This window comes from Stegostoma tigrinum, chromosome 2, assembly GCF_030684315.1.
Source record: "Stegostoma tigrinum isolate sSteTig4 chromosome 2, sSteTig4.hap1, whole genome shotgun sequence".
In the NCBI taxonomy this organism is placed as follows: domain Eukaryota; kingdom Metazoa; phylum Chordata; class Chondrichthyes; order Orectolobiformes; family Stegostomatidae; genus Stegostoma; species Stegostoma tigrinum.
In genome coordinates, this window is record NC_081355.1 from 112,478,484 (window position 1) to 112,493,958 (window position 15,475).

The 15,475-nt window shown below is 43.6% G+C and overlaps 1 protein-coding gene across 2 annotated transcripts in view; it reads left to right on the forward strand.

The window, feature by feature from the left end:
• Positions 1-14,527: 14,527 nt before the first annotated feature.
• The window catches only part of fam171a1 (family with sequence similarity 171 member A1), a 182,629-nt gene continuing 181,681 nt past the window's right edge, over positions 14,528-15,475 (forward strand). Inside the window, exon 1 of one of the 2 annotated variants that reach the window (XM_048562980.2) lies at positions 14,528-14,803. In XM_048562980.2, coding sequence (XP_048418937.1) covers positions 14,704-14,803 — 100 coding nt within the window. In that variant the 5' untranslated portion in view covers positions 14,528-14,703. The remainder of the gene's footprint in view (positions 14,804-15,475) is intronic. The other variant, XM_048562987.2, reaches the window with a different exon arrangement.

Here is a 15,475-nt window from a genome sequence, read left to right on the forward strand (position 1 = left end):
TTCCCAAGCGGAATATGAGCTGCTGTTCCTGCAACCTTCGGGTGGCATCATTGTGGCATTGCAGGAGGCCCATGATGGACATGTCATCGAAGGAATGGGCCTCCTGCAATGCCACAATGATGCCACCCGAAGTTTGCAGGGACAGCAACTCATATTCTGCTTGGGAACCCTGCAGCCCAATGGTATCAATGTGGACTTCACAAGCTTCAAAATCTCCCCTTCCCCCACTGCATCCAAAAACCAGCCCACTTCGTCCTCTTCCCCCACTGCATCCCAAAACCAGCCCAGCTTGTCCCCGCCTCCCTAACCTGTTCTTCCTCTCACCTATCCCTTCCTCCCACCTCAAGCCGCACCTCCATTTCCTACCTAATAACCTCATCCCGCCTCCTTGACCTGTCCGTCTTCCCTGGACTGACCTATCCCCTCCCTACCTCCCCACCTATACTCTCCTCTCCACCTATCTTCTTTTCTCTCCATCTTTGATCCACCTCCCCCTCTCTCCCTATTTATTCAAGTTCCCTCTCCCCATCCCCCTCCCTGATGAAGGGTCTAGGCCCGAAACGTCAGCTTTTGTGCTCCTGAGATGCTGCTTGGCCTGCTGTGTTCATCCAGCTTCACACTTTGTTATCTAACATTCTGGATGTTCCAGGGATGTGGATCCAGAGACTGACCTGCAGCATAACCAGTGACAGAGTAATATTATAAATGGCAAGGCAAAGCAATAATGATGAGTGATGAACATGGACCACTTGAAAAGTCACCAAACATGTACAATGTCACACAAAATGGGAAAATAAATTTCTACTTGCAATTGTTTGCCTTATAAATTATCAAAGTAAAAAGGAGAATTTTGAATGACACGTGCAATGATGGACAGTGAATTCAGGGATAGTTTTGCTTGGAACAACAAGCTTCAGACAAAGAGAGTTGATAAGCTGAAGGCTGTTTTGAAAGTTTCAGTCATTCTTTCCTGAACCAACAGAAAAAGTTAAGGCTTTTTCAATATTCTGGCAAAAAGTCATTTACAGATAGCAAAGAAGCAATGACTTCATAACAGGCTTTTTTATTTCAAGACCTCAAGACCAAAGAAGAAATAATAATGGCAATCCAGAACATCACTTGGTGCCCCCACAGTAGTGAGATGAGCACAATCTTCGTCCAACGACCTCCTTCAGCAACCGTAGCAGGATCAGAAGGGCTGTGAATGCTTCTCACTGCAATTCAATGAATCTATTAATATGACCAATTCAGCCCAGTTGACTGTTTTTGGGTGCATGGTTTTTAAGGACATAACAACAGAAGATTGTCTTGCCCTTTTTCTGCTTCAAAGAGAAACTTGCGTAGAGGGCACCTAAAATCAATTTAGAATTTATGTGCTTGAGAAAAACATTCCAGTCAAAAAATTGATTTCCAACACAACTGATGGTGACCAGGCACGTGTGGCACAAATCACATGTTTAGTTTACAATGCAGTGGAGTAGACATGGAAATAATTACTGCACAAAATGATAATCAGCTGAAAATCAGACTAATGGACAGTGATTTTTGGGGATTCATAGACACAGGAAGAGATTCACTCCTACTGTCCTGTGGTTTTAAAGTGAATGCTTACTTTAGCTTATAGGAAGGCAACATCAAGACTGTCTACATGTTTGATTGCTTAATGACATTATGTATCAGGTCAGTGGTGGCGCAGTGGTTATGTCATTGGACTAGGTATCCAGAAGTCCAGGCTAATGCCTTAGGTTCGAGTTTCACCGTGGCAGATAATGGCATTTGAATCCAATGAACATCTAAAATTAAAAAACTAACTGAATAGCAACAACAAAACCAATAGTAATTGTTGTACAAATTTTCCTCACAGATTTCCATTTAATGGAATAAAAATGGCTAACAATCTCAAACTACCACCCGGACTTCCAGCCACTGGCAGGAAATGTGCAATTGTAGGTGGCACGCTGGAGTAGATCTTGGGTTGCACTTAAATTAAAAATTGATCAGTGGTTAAAAAGGTGGGAGATCTCTGACCAAGAGAACAAAGGGAGCAGGCACATGGGAACACTACCGCCTACATTTTCCTCGCCAAGATACGCACCACCCTGAGTGTCACGGAATTAAAATCCCAGAACTCTCTTCCTAACATTACTGTACCTACTGCAAATGGACTGCAGGATTTAACGAAGGCAGCTCGCTACTGTCTTCTCATTGGAAATTAGAGATGTGAAATAAATGTTGGCTTTGCCAATGACATTCACATTCCATGTATGAATAATAATTGTAAAAGTCCTCTTTATATGGCAAGTGGGATCAAAGCATTGGAGAATCAAAAGTACAAAATCCTTATTCCAAAAAGGATGCAAGTATAAGCCCAGCAATTACAGCCAGGCAGTGCTGGGCCATTTCAGTATTGGGGCAGCTTTTAGTAATGATAACTGGGGACAAATGACAGTCTCGTGAAGATTAAGGAAATCCAGTCTATCAAGGGAAAATTGTGGTTCTTTCAATTGGTTGGAATTTTTGATGAGAAAGCAAGAAAGTGTTGATAGTGTAGTGGATATTCTATGAGTGAATATTCAATAATCAATTGCTCAAGTGTCAAGCGACAGGTTTAAAGCCCATGAAATTAAAGTTATACAGGAAGTGACATGGTTGAGTTATGGGAAACAGCTATGGTGAACTACTGTTTTTCAAAAAGGAGACGATAAAAAGCAGTGTTTCCAAGGGGTCAGTGCACAGCACACAGCTTTTCATGATCTGTACTCATGATCTAGGATACAATTTCAAACTTTGCAAACGTGAAACTTGGAAATTTTGTAAACTGTGAGGAGGGTAATAATATTAAGAGACAGAAAGGACAGAATGATGATGGGCAAATGAGTGGCAGATGAACTTTATTAGAAGAAGTGATATATTTTGGTAGCAAAAACAAGGAGAAGCAACATAAACTAAAGGTTCTATTCCCAAAGTGGGTGCAGGTGCATAGAGACTATATACAATGTAGACAAAGAGTGAAAGATTGTCATCCAGGTTGAGAAAGTTGGTAGTAAGACATACAAGATCCTGGGCTTCATGAATAATGGTTAGAGTACAAAAACAAGAAACATAGAGACATAGGATTATGAACAGGTCATTCAGCTCATTGAGCCTGCCACACTATTCCATGTGACCATGGCTGATTGAACACTTCAATGCCTTCTACTCAATCCAACCCCTTAACCCCAGGTGTGACAACCAATCAGGAATCTAACAAGCTCTGCCTGAAACATACTTATAGATTGAGCCTCCACAGCTCTTTATGGTAGACATTTCCAAAGGTTAACAACACTCTCAGTAAATAATTTCTCCTCATCTAAGATCTATATGGGAACCCCATATTATTAAGTTCTGGTTCTAGACTTCCCAAACAGGGAAAATATTTTACCGGTATTTATTCTACCTTTTTTTATTGTAAATTTCAATCAAAGTTCTTTGAAACTCCAGAGAATACAGACTCAGTTTGCCCAATCTCCCTTCAGAGGATAGTCCCATCATCCTGGAAATAAAACTGGTGAAATTCCCTTTGTAGCTAGAATATCTATCCCAAGGTAAGGAAACCAAAAGTGCATTCTGTACTTCAGGCATGGACTAACCAATTTCCTGTACAATTGGAGTATGACATCAGTACTCCTATATTCAAAGTTATTAAGTATGGTGACCCTTTCTAAAACACAGAGTTAATCTTGACTGAATTATTGTGTCCAATTCTGAGCACAACACAACAGTAAGGATGTGAAGGCATGACAGAAGGTTCAGAAAAGATTCCCAGGAATGGCCATAAGACTCAAAAGCAGAAACAGATTATTAGGTCCATGAAGTCTGTGCTCCTCATTTAGTGAGATCATGACTGACCTGATAATCCACAATTCCACTTTTCTGCCTTTTCCTCATAGCCTCTGATTCCCCGGCTGATTAAAATTGCCCACCTTGATTATATTTAATGACACAGCTTCAACAGCTCTCTGTTGTAATGAATCTGACAATTCACCATCATCTTAGAGAAGAAATTTCTCTTTATCTCTGTCTTAAATGTGTGACCCATTATTCTGAGATTATGTCCTCTGGTCCTAGACTCTCTTATCAGTGAAAACAAACTTCTTCCCGGTCAAGTCTTCTAAGAATCTTGTACATTTGAAATAAGGACACATCTCATTCTTCTCTATTCTACGAATCCAGGCTCAATTTCCTCATTACATAATCCCTCATCACCTGTTATCAACCTAGTTCTCTGGACTGCCTCCAATGTCAATATATCTTCTATTAGATGAAGGTCCCTAAACTGTTCACAGTTTTCCAATTGTGGTCTGTCCAGTGCCTTTAGATATTTTTTAACCACCTTGTTCAGAAATGTTATTATGCACCGCTCGGGTAGATGGAGCTTGAACCTGGGTCTTCTTCTATGGAGTTGGTCAAATCTTGCTACTTTTATACACCATTCCATTTGAAATAAAAGTTAACATTTTTCTTCCCTATTACTTCCTGAACTTGAATGCATTTTTGTTTTGTAATTTTTTGTAGCTATCTGCAGGCTTTCTTCGTTTAATTAATGGCAGTGTTTGCTAACACCAGCAACTGTTGGCAACTACGCATGTACATTAATTAGGGGAGTGCATGGTTCCAAGCACTGGCACCATCAGATAGACTTAATGCGTAACATCATGTGCGAATGCATTGCTACTCGTACATAGAGAAGTAAGTGTTATTTCGATTTGGGCTTCAGTGGTGGGGAGAGGGCACATGGCACAAGGATGAGGTATTCTTCAGAATGACCAGAAACAGGGCCCAGAAGCTACAGGAGTGCCCAGGACGTGGGAGGGAGGATGGAGTGGGGTGGGGGTGTGTAAGGATAGTCCTCTCCCCCTTTGTCGCTCTTCTGTGCTCCCCTTGGCTCGGTTAGTCCCTCAAATTCTTTCCAGTTCTCTCCCAGATCCCATTCTCCTCCCCCTGCTTCTTCTTCCCTCTCCTTCCCAGGTCGCCCCCTCCAAATCCAAAATAGCCTGAAAGCTGGTTACATCCACAACATATTGTCGTAGAAACCATCCCCAAGACATTGCGTGAATTCTTTCTCATGGCTTCCTCTATCAAATGACCATCTGAATGTACTGTCTAGTTACATTCCCTCATTACCTCCTGATTTATTCTCTGACCTAATATATAGCTACTGCTAGGGCACCTATAGACTGTGCTTATCACTTTTTATTTCTTACCTCCACGCATATGGATTCTATGGCTTTTGATTCAAGATTATTTCTTGTTATTGTACTTATCCATACCATATAAAAACAGCCCCCTCCCCCCTCCTCACCTCTCTAACTATCTTGTTTTCTCTCCATCTTCGATCCGCCTCCCCCTCTCTCCCTATTTATTCCAGTTCCCTCTCCCCATCCCCCTCTCTGATGAAGGGTCTAGGCCCGAAACGTCAGCTTTTGTGCTCCTGAGATGCTGCTTGGCCTGCTGTGTTCATCCAGCCTCACACTTTGTTATCTTGGATTCTCCAGCATCTGCAGTTCCCATTATCTCTGATCCCCTCCACCTTTTCCTTCCTGTCCGAATATTTAGGTCCAGCTTTGAGGTCCTTGTAATGGCCTCTAATGTCATACCTGTATGTGTGTTGTTAATTTGACGATTTATTGTCAATAATATACACATTCAAGGAAAGAGCCACTAATTTTGCCTTTTTACCATTTTTAACTCCATTAACCATATTTACTGCTTTTTTTTAAATGTTTGTATGCTGTATCCCTACCTATCCCACTCTGGGTCTCGTTATCCAAATAGCTTCCCTGTAATTCTGCCTTTTGCTTTGTAAGCTTACAAATCCTTTCTCACAAAGCTGTCCCCTCTTCCAAGGAATTTAAATCCCTCTCTACACCCCTCGTATTTGATTCTCTGGCACACTGGTCCCAGCATGGTTCAAGGGAAGCCTATCCTTAAAGACCAGCTTTTTTCCACCCCAGTGCTGGTGCTAATGCCCCATAAACTGAAAGCCATCCCACCCACACCAATCTCTTTTCCATTCATTTGACCATGCATTATTTACCTTGTGTCAGTTTGCTTGTGGCTCAGGTAGTAATTCAAAGATGATTATCTTGGAGATTCTGCTGTCCATTTTAGCTCCTAACTGTTCAGTCTTTCACTGAAACCTCCTTTCTAGTCTAAGACATATTGTTGGTCCCAACATAGATAGCAAGTGGATCACACCTCACCCTCTCTAAGTTCTTTTCAGCTCTAAGGAGATAATCTTATCCCTGGCAATAGGCAGGCAACACAGTCTTTACATATAAGATTCTGATGGGTTTTGAAAGGATGTTTCCACTGGTAAGAGAGCAGAACTGGGGAACATGAGTGGCCTCCCATTGAAGATGGAAATTATGATTATTTTTACTGTGAGAAGTCTTTGAAACTCTTTTCCATAGAGAGTGGTGGAGGCAAGGTCATTGTAAGTTCTCAAGCCAGAAGCAGATGGGCTAACAAGACAGTCAGAGACTTTGGGGCAGTGCAGTGTGTTAGGGTGTGGAATTTGAAGTTGAGGCCACTATCAGATCAACCATGGTCTTACTGAACAGTGGAGCAGGCTCAAATTGCTGACTGGCCTAATCCTGCTCTTTATTCATTTATTCATATAAATCATGGAAATCTTGTGGTGCAGTGGGTAGCCTTCCTGCCTCTGAGCCAGAGCTTCAGGTCTGAGTTCCGCCTCAGAACTTGATGGTGTAGAAAGGCCCATTCTTAATACATCAACCTGCAAATCCTTCCAACACACGCCTATGGGAGGAGGTAAAGTGGGAGAGATTCCTAGTCAGTCATCATCATCCATGCAGGTTACAGTATGCAATTCAAAATGCACAATGCCATAGCAAACTGAACACCCTGAACAATCAGTAACATACCTCACCATAATCAGATTGTTTCATTTCTATGACCTGTGGCATTGTCGATATTTGGGTCCAGATAAAGAATTTCTACTTTGTTGGGGTCCCTTCCTTTTTGTTAACAATGATACTTGGAAGTTGAATTCTGGATCTCCTTTTATTATTTTTAAAAATGAATTATTAACTGATGTCTCTGCTGTGACTATCTTGCACTCTTGCTATACTTCTGCACAAATTTCTTTTTAAAACGATTTTCATTTTTAGGCCGTCCATCATTTATTGTCCATCTCTAATGAATATCAAGAAAGTGGTGATCTGCTGATATGAGAGAGGAGAGATAATGGGAACTACAGATGCTGGAGAATCTGAGATAACAAAGTGTGGAGCTGGATGAACACAGCAGGCCAAGCAGCATCTAAGGAGCACGAAAGCTGACGTTTCGGGCCTAGAAGGGTCTAGGCCCGAAACGTTAGCTTTCGTGCACCTAAGATGCTGCTCAATCTGCTGTCTTGAACTGCTGGAGTCCCTGTAATGTAGAGGCTAGCACAGTGACATGAGGAAGTTAATTTCAGGATATTCACCCAGTGACAGGGAAGAGATGGTGATATAGTTCCAAGTCATTATAGGAAACTTGCCAGCACTGGTGTTCCCATGCACTTGCAGCTCTTCTCAGTTACAGAGTGTGTAGTAGATTGCTGTAAGTGGATTTCAAGTATCTGTCCAAGATTTCTACACCTTTCTTTGAGATGAGGCCTCTTCTGTAACACTGTGTCTAGTTCTGGTCACCCAGTTATAGGAAGGATATTATCAAGCTGGAGAGGGTTTAGAAGAGATTTACCAGAATGTTGCCGGGTATGGAAGGTTTGATTTCGAAAGAAAGGCTGGATAGGCTGGGAATTTTTTTCACTGGAGCATAGGAGGTTGGGAGGCTACCTAATAAAAGTTTACAAAATAATGAGAGGCACAGATAGAGTTAATGGTAGTTGTCTTTTCACTGGAATGGGGGATTTCAGGACGAGGGGGCACATTTTTAAGGAGAGAGGTTTAAAAAATACATGAGGGGCAATTATTTTTTCACAGGGGGTGGTTCGCTTGTGGAATGAGCTACCTGAGGAAGTGGTGGATGCGGGTATAATTACAACATTTTAAAAACATTTAAATTAATACATGAATAGGAAAGTTTGGAGGAATATAGGCCAGGAGTAGGAAAGTGGGACTAGTTTAGTTTGGGATTATGTTCAGCATGGACTGATTGGACTGAAAGATCTGCTTCTGTGCTGCATGACTCGATGACTCTAAATCCTGTGGTTCGGAAAGCCACAATGGGAACTGTAGTGATTGTAACAAGGTCAACCAGGTGGACCTCATTGAATATGAGATCCCTCATTGGGGCTGTTAAACTGGTCCAATCAGGGAGCCTTGGCTGATAAATATAAACAAGAGTGTCAGAGGTTCTGTTCATGCTCAGAGCTGGTTCTGAGGGAACTGGATCAGCGTTATGTACTATGCACCTATAAATAAAAAATGACTTAGTGAGGGGATACAGGCCTCTATTGAGTTATTTAAGTGATGATGAGAGAAAAGCACAGTCCTGAAGAAATTCTCTTGGAACAGTTGTCTTTGAGTTGGGGTAAGCATTTCTGGCATCAAGCTTTTATTTGGGAAGCTTGACTCATTCAATCCTGCTGCTGAAGGCAGGGCACAGTATGTGGAAAGATTGCGTTACATTTTCCAGGCAAATGGCATTGGGGCAGATGGAAAGCAACTGCTAATGCTCCTGACAGTTTGTTGAATCACAGCTTTTCATTTATTAGAAGCCTAAGATTCCCTGAGGTACCAGATATTAAAATTGTTTGAGAATTGACAGATTTAGTTGAGGAATATTACGACCCCAAGCCTCCACAAATCTGGACACGCTATTAGTTTTATTCAGCAGTTCAACAACCAGGGGGATCCTTTTTGGGATTTTCGACTAGGTTAAGATGACTGTCAAAGGTATGTGACTTTGTTTTAACCGTTAATTAGATGCAAAGAGACCATTTGGTATGTGAGATTAGTGATATAACCATGCAAAAGCACCTACTAGCTGAAACCCAACTTGACTTCAAACAGGCACCACAACTCATTTTATCATTGGAAACTGCAGAAAGTGGAGCCACCAAGGTAGAATTTGAATTCAATAAATACCCGGAATTAAGAATCTAATCATGACTGCGAATCCATTGTCGATAGTCGATTGTCGGAAAAACCCATCTGGTTCACTAATGTCCTTCAGGGAAGGAAACTACCATCCTAATCTGATCTGCTTACATGTGACTCCAGACCCACAGCAATGTGATTGACTCTTAAGATCCCTCTGGGCAATTAGGGATGGGTCATAAATGCTGCCTGGCCAGGGATGCCCTCATCCCGTTAATGAATAAAGAAAATATGAGTTGCAGGGTATTCTGATGGAAGTGAACATCCTCGCCAGTCCAACTGAGTTGGGGGAACACCACTCAAAGAAAGCAATTGCGCAGCCTTGCTCAGGATATATCCTGAACAGGGACTCTAGATCGGCACACAGCAAAGCCCCAAAACAAAGCCAAGCCTCGGCCCAAAGACTAAAATATGTTTTCAGGATCTAAGCTAGCAAGCCATTGTAGTTGCTGTTGGTATGTGGACTCGAGACAACAAAAGAGTCTCTCTTGACCTAAATTGTGTAAAGAACTGATAAGCTGGTATCCAGGAGAGTGCACACCCTGGAAAGTTCGCTACATCTGGTTTGGAACAGTTAAATTGCTTGGTAACATCCAAATCACAACAATCAAAATAAATGTCTTTAAATGGTTAATGTCACCTGATTCTAATGGAGGTCAATACTGGCATGGCCATTTCAGTGATTACAGAACCAGTCTTTAACAAAGATAGTATCAGTGATAATGGGAACTGCAGATGCTGGAGAATCCGAGATAACAAAGCGTGGAGCTGGATGAACACAGCAGGCCAAGCAGCATCTCAGGAGCACAAAAGCGGACATTTCGGGCGAAACATCAGCTTTTGTGCTCCTAAGATGCTGCCTGGCCTGTTGTGTTCATCCAGCTCCACACTTTGTTGTCTTTAACAAAATTTGGTCTGGGCTCCAATCTTTAAGCTCACGCAAGACCTTGGCTAGACTGAGAACCTATGCTGGGGAACCATTACAGATTAATGGCACAATTTCAGTTCAGGTTTCTTATGAGAAACAGCTGGTTCGGTCACTAGTGATTGTAGTAAAAGGCTCAGGGCCAAGCTTGAAGAGGCGAAATTGGTTGAGAAAGGTTCACCCAGATTGGCTCAACATTTTTCGATAAGGAAAGGCTGCCCGAGTGAAGTCCTAATTAAATACCCGGAGATTTTTCAGGAAGGTCTAGGGACTATCAAAGGAGCAAAGGATACCTTGCACTTTAACCAGGAAGCAATTCCACGATTCTGCCAGGCCCACCCAGTGCCATTTGTTTCAGAGGCAAAACATCAGAAGACTGGGAAGCAAAGGAATCAACAGAGAGGTGGCACTGCTGCTTCACAGCACCAAGGACCTGGGTTCCAACCTCAAGCAACTGTCTGTGCAGAGTTTGCATGTTCTCCCCATCTATGTGAGTTTCCTTCGGGTACTCCGGTTTGCTCCCACAGTCCAAGGATGTGCAGGTTACATGGACTGGCCATGCTAAATTGCCCATTGTGTCCATGGATGTATAAGTTAGGTGGATTAGCCATGGGAAATGCAGGGTTACAGGAATAGGGTAATGGGGGTGAGTCTGAGCGGTACGCTTTTCAGAGGGTCAGTGTGGACATGTTGGGACAAATGGTCTGTTTCCACACTAGTGATTGTATGGAAACCAGTCCAGTTTGCGGAATGGGCAACACTGATTGTACCGATTGTGAAACCTGATGGATCAGATTGCCTTTGTGTGGATTTTAAATGGTAAACCACTTTTCACAGCTGGATAAATACTCAATCCCTCATATAGAGGATTTATATGCAAAGCTGATGGGGGGGGATGGGGGGTGGCTGACCTTCACAAAGCTGGACATGGGCCATGCATACTTGCAGTTGTGGTTCGATGAGGATTCCCAAAAGTATGCTATAATTAATACCCATAAGGACTTGTACCAATATACGAGACTGTTATTCTGGGGTATCATCAGCCTGTGCAATTTTTCAGCAGACGATGGAGAACATTATACAATATCTATCCCAAGTTCCCACTTATGTAGGTGATGTGCTAATAACAGGGAAGATGAATACGGAGTATTTAGAGACTTGGACATAGTCCTGATACATATCTCCCAGGTGGGCATATGCCTAAGAGAAGAATGTGTGTTGCAGGCACCTCAAGTGACCTACTTGGACTACAGAGTTGACAATATTGGAGTACACCCATTGGAAGATAAAAGTGAGGGCAATCAAAGGTGCCCAGCTCCCATGTCTATCCAGGAGCTTAGGTCTTTCTTTGGGCTGGTGATTTATTACGAAAAATTCATACATAACCTGACCTGCATCATGGCACCTTTGCATTAATCCTTTAAATAAAAAGTCAGCCTTGGAAATGGTCAGTTAGCCAAGCCATGGCTTTCTGGGAAATGAAGAAACAACTATCATCATCCTCTAAGGTATTGGCAGACTATGATCCCAAGTGAGATTTGTATTGAAATGCGATGGTTCCCCATACTGTTAGCTCAGGTGGAATACTGGAGAGGAATGCCCAATAGTGCATACATCCAGGACTTTGGTCAATGCGAGTGTAAATTCGCCCAGGTACAGAAGGAAGGCTTGGCGGTCATATCCGGATTCAGGAAGTTCCACCAACACCTTTACGGATATAAGTTTGTAATAATAATGGACAACAAACCCTTGCTTGGTCCACTTAAAGAGGGTAAAGTAGGGCTGCCCATAGCTTCAGGCCAACTTCAGCAGTAGGCTCCAATGCCAAGTGCATAAAATTACAAGTTGGAACACCATCCAGGAGGCCAAGTAGCAAACGCAGATGCACTGAGCAGCCTGCTGCTGGCAGATATACTGCCACTGGAAGAGTTTGTAACTTTTTTAAATTTTCTGGTTGTACTTCCAGTCACAGCTAACCATATCAGACATTGGGCGCAGAGAGATGAGATCCTGGCCAGACTGAAATAGCTAGTGGTGATGGTGATGGGGGAAACCAAAGGGCCATCACAACCAGAATTGAAACCTCCTTGGACCAGGAAGGATGGTAGATGACAACATTATAATGGGGAGCATGAGTGATGTTTCCGCTCAAAGGTTGCCACCAGATACTGGCTGAACTCTACCAGGATCATCCAGAGGTTTCCGAAATGAAGATGTTGGCAAGAAGTTATGTCTGGTGGCCAGGACTGAATGCAGAGATAGCTGTGGAGTTGGGGCGTGCCCAGGGTGCCAACATTGATAAAAATTATCACCAGCAGCTCCCTCTCATTCATGGGAATGGCTGGATAAATTTTGGACTTGGTTATATGTTCAGTATACGGGCCTTTCATGGCTTAATGTTCTTATTCATTGTGGATGCTCAGTCAAAGCAGCCAGACATGTGTGGTGTTCAGTCACCAAACACAGGGACAACAATAGGAAAACTGTGCATCTTTTGCAATACAGAGACTCCTGGGAGTGTTGGTTGCAGATAATGGGCCATCATTTACCAGCAGGCAATTTGAATATTTCCTTAAGTTGAATGAACATAGAAGGACAGCTTTATACCATCCATCATCCAACAGTCTGGCAGAAAGAGCAGACCAAACTTTGCAGGGAGGCCTAGAGAAAAGCCTACAGCATCACTAGAAACCATGCTGTTCCAGTTCCTATTTGATTATGGGATCATCTCTTATGGCATTCCAGAGATAGCTCCACAGGAGTTGCTAAGGGGGAGAGGGCTCCGCACCAGGTAGGTACATCAGTCCTGAACCATGCAGAGGATCATTGGGCGGCATGGTGGCTCAGTGGTTAGCACTGCAGCCTCACAGATCCAGGGACCTGGGTTCGATTCCAGCCTCGGGCGACTGTCTGTGTGGAGTTCGCACGTTCTCCCCGTGTCTGAGTGGGTTTCCTCTGGGTGTTCCGGTTTCCTCCCACAGTGCAAAGATGTGCAGGCAAGGTGGATTGGCCATGCTAAAATTGCCTGTAGTGTTCAGGGGTGTGTGGGTTATAGGGTAATGGGTCTGGGTGGGATGTTTTAAGGGGCAGTGTGGACTTGTTGGGCCAAAGGGCCTGTTTCCACACTGTAGGGAATCTAATCTAATCTAATCATATGAAAACTACTAACTCACAAATGTGTGGGAACACAGCCTTTCTGACTGTTCCGGAACCCAGAGATTCTGCCTCTTTGTCAAGTGGTGAAGATACCTCAGAATCTGAAATGGATGCTGGAATCATGGTGGATGTTGCCATCTCAATGCCTTTGCTGCCTGAAGAAGAAAATGACTTTCTTCCAAGATGCTCCAGGCAGAGGAGTCCAGCTGCTGTGCATCACATGCTGCCCATATCTAAGGTAGAGTTGGAGGAACCTGACCTGGTACTAAAACATACTGGGAGGGGCAACAAAAAACCGTTCCTATGTCCTCAGCCTCCATGTACGGGGAGGTGCTGCCCTAGAGGTATTGACGCTGGACTGTCAATCCAGAGACCCTGATAATGTTCTGGGGATCTGGGTTCCAATCCTGCCTTGGCAGGTGGTGGAATTTGAATTCAATAAAATATCTGGAATTAAGAGTTTAATGATGACCATGAATCCATTGTCGATTGTTGGAAAAACCCAGCTAGTTCACTAATGTCCTTCAGGGAAGGAAACTGCCATCCTTACCTGGTCTTGTCTGCATATGACTCCAGATCTAGAACAATGTGGTTGATTCTCAACTGCTGTCTGGGTGATTAGCGATGGGTAATAAATGCTGCCTAGCCAGTGATATCCTCATCCTTTTAATGAATAAAGGAATAAAGAGACTCAGACGGGGAGGGATGTAGTGATTCTAACCCAGTTGTCCAAGAGGACCTCATAGAATATGAGATCCCTAATTGGGACTGTTAATCTGGTTCAATCCAGGAGCCCTGGCTGACAGATGTAAACAGGAGCATCAGAGATTCTGTTCACTGTGAGAACTGGCTCTAAGGGAGCTGGAACAGTGTCAACGACTCTCCACATGTAACTAAAGGGTGACTTGGTGACAGGATGCCAGCCTTTGGTGAAGTTATTTCAGGAATATGGGAACAGGAGCAGGCCAGACATCTGTCAAGCACTTTAAAACCTTTTGCTCCCTCCATCCCCGTAAGATTCCACGCCACTGCTAACCACATATCTTCCTTAAACGTACTCAAAGGCTGAATGAGCCTTAACCAGTGCTAGCCTTTCCGTGTACGAGATTAACGGCCCTTCAAATGCAGCGTGGGCCGAACAGTCTCCTTTTGCGCAGGATGATGCCCTGATGTTCAGACGGTTGTCGTGGCACGAGTGGGATCAGTGAGGATGGAGGAGCTGAGAAAGTGCAGAGTGGGCAGTGAGCGGCGGATGGCGCCACAGTACAACACAGCAGCGCCTGACCGCGCCTCTCGGGGTGCAGTCAGCCACAAGGAGGGAGACATGGAGTGGGTGGGAGAGGGTTAAAATCGCTGCTGGTTTTGATTCGAGCTGAGGCTGGAGCTCAGTGCAGGGTGCAGCTGGAGATGTAGAGCGCCCGGGGTAAGAGCAGCAGGACAACGTTAAATATGGACGGCGTCTTGGTCGGACTGGTGCTGGCGTCCGTCTCCTTTCTCTGAGCAATTCTGTGAAGGATGAGCCAGTTCTCTCGGTCCGCCGCTCTCCTGCTCTGCTTATTGGGCTGTAATGTGTGGAAAGCGGTCACCAAAACCTTACGCGATCAGCGTGCACAAGGTAAGTTAGCAGCACAGAGAGGGGGAAGAGGGAAGGAACTGTCTTGTGTTTTCCTGCTGGGATTTTTGGCCATTCTTTTTATTGTCATTTTAAAACAGAATAGAAAAGCCCCGAGAGCAGGAGGTGGGAACAATAAACATCGTTACCGTTTGCTTTTTTTAGGGGCTTGTTAGCAATCGCTGAGTCTTCCAAGGGTTAGGAATTAGCTGTTTACCCTCCACCAGCACCCCCCTCCCCCTGTGAAAATATGATTTTTCTTTTAAAGTCGCGGCGCAAACGCTGGATGATGCAGCCGAGAAGTCAATCGCTTGTCATTTTCATCTTGTTTGTTATTTTTTAAAGAAAAATCACACCATTGATTTCTTTCAAAGATTTTTTTTAAATTAATGGAGCAAGCACTGAATTACTGTTTGGGAGAATCCAAATGGGCAATGTTGTTCATTCCCGGCTTAATTCCCAAATGCTCTTGAAGCTGGACGCGTTTCCTGAGCGTCTCTTCTTTTAAAGCCTCATCTCCAGCGAATTCTTTAACACCTTTGATTCGCGATCTTCGCGTGGAATCGTGAAACAGCCGTAGACCGACACAGTAAATGATCTTTTTATTTCTGACATATTGCCGTGGAGCTTTTGTTCTGTTAAAGATCGCATCAAAATCCAACCACAGTCACACAT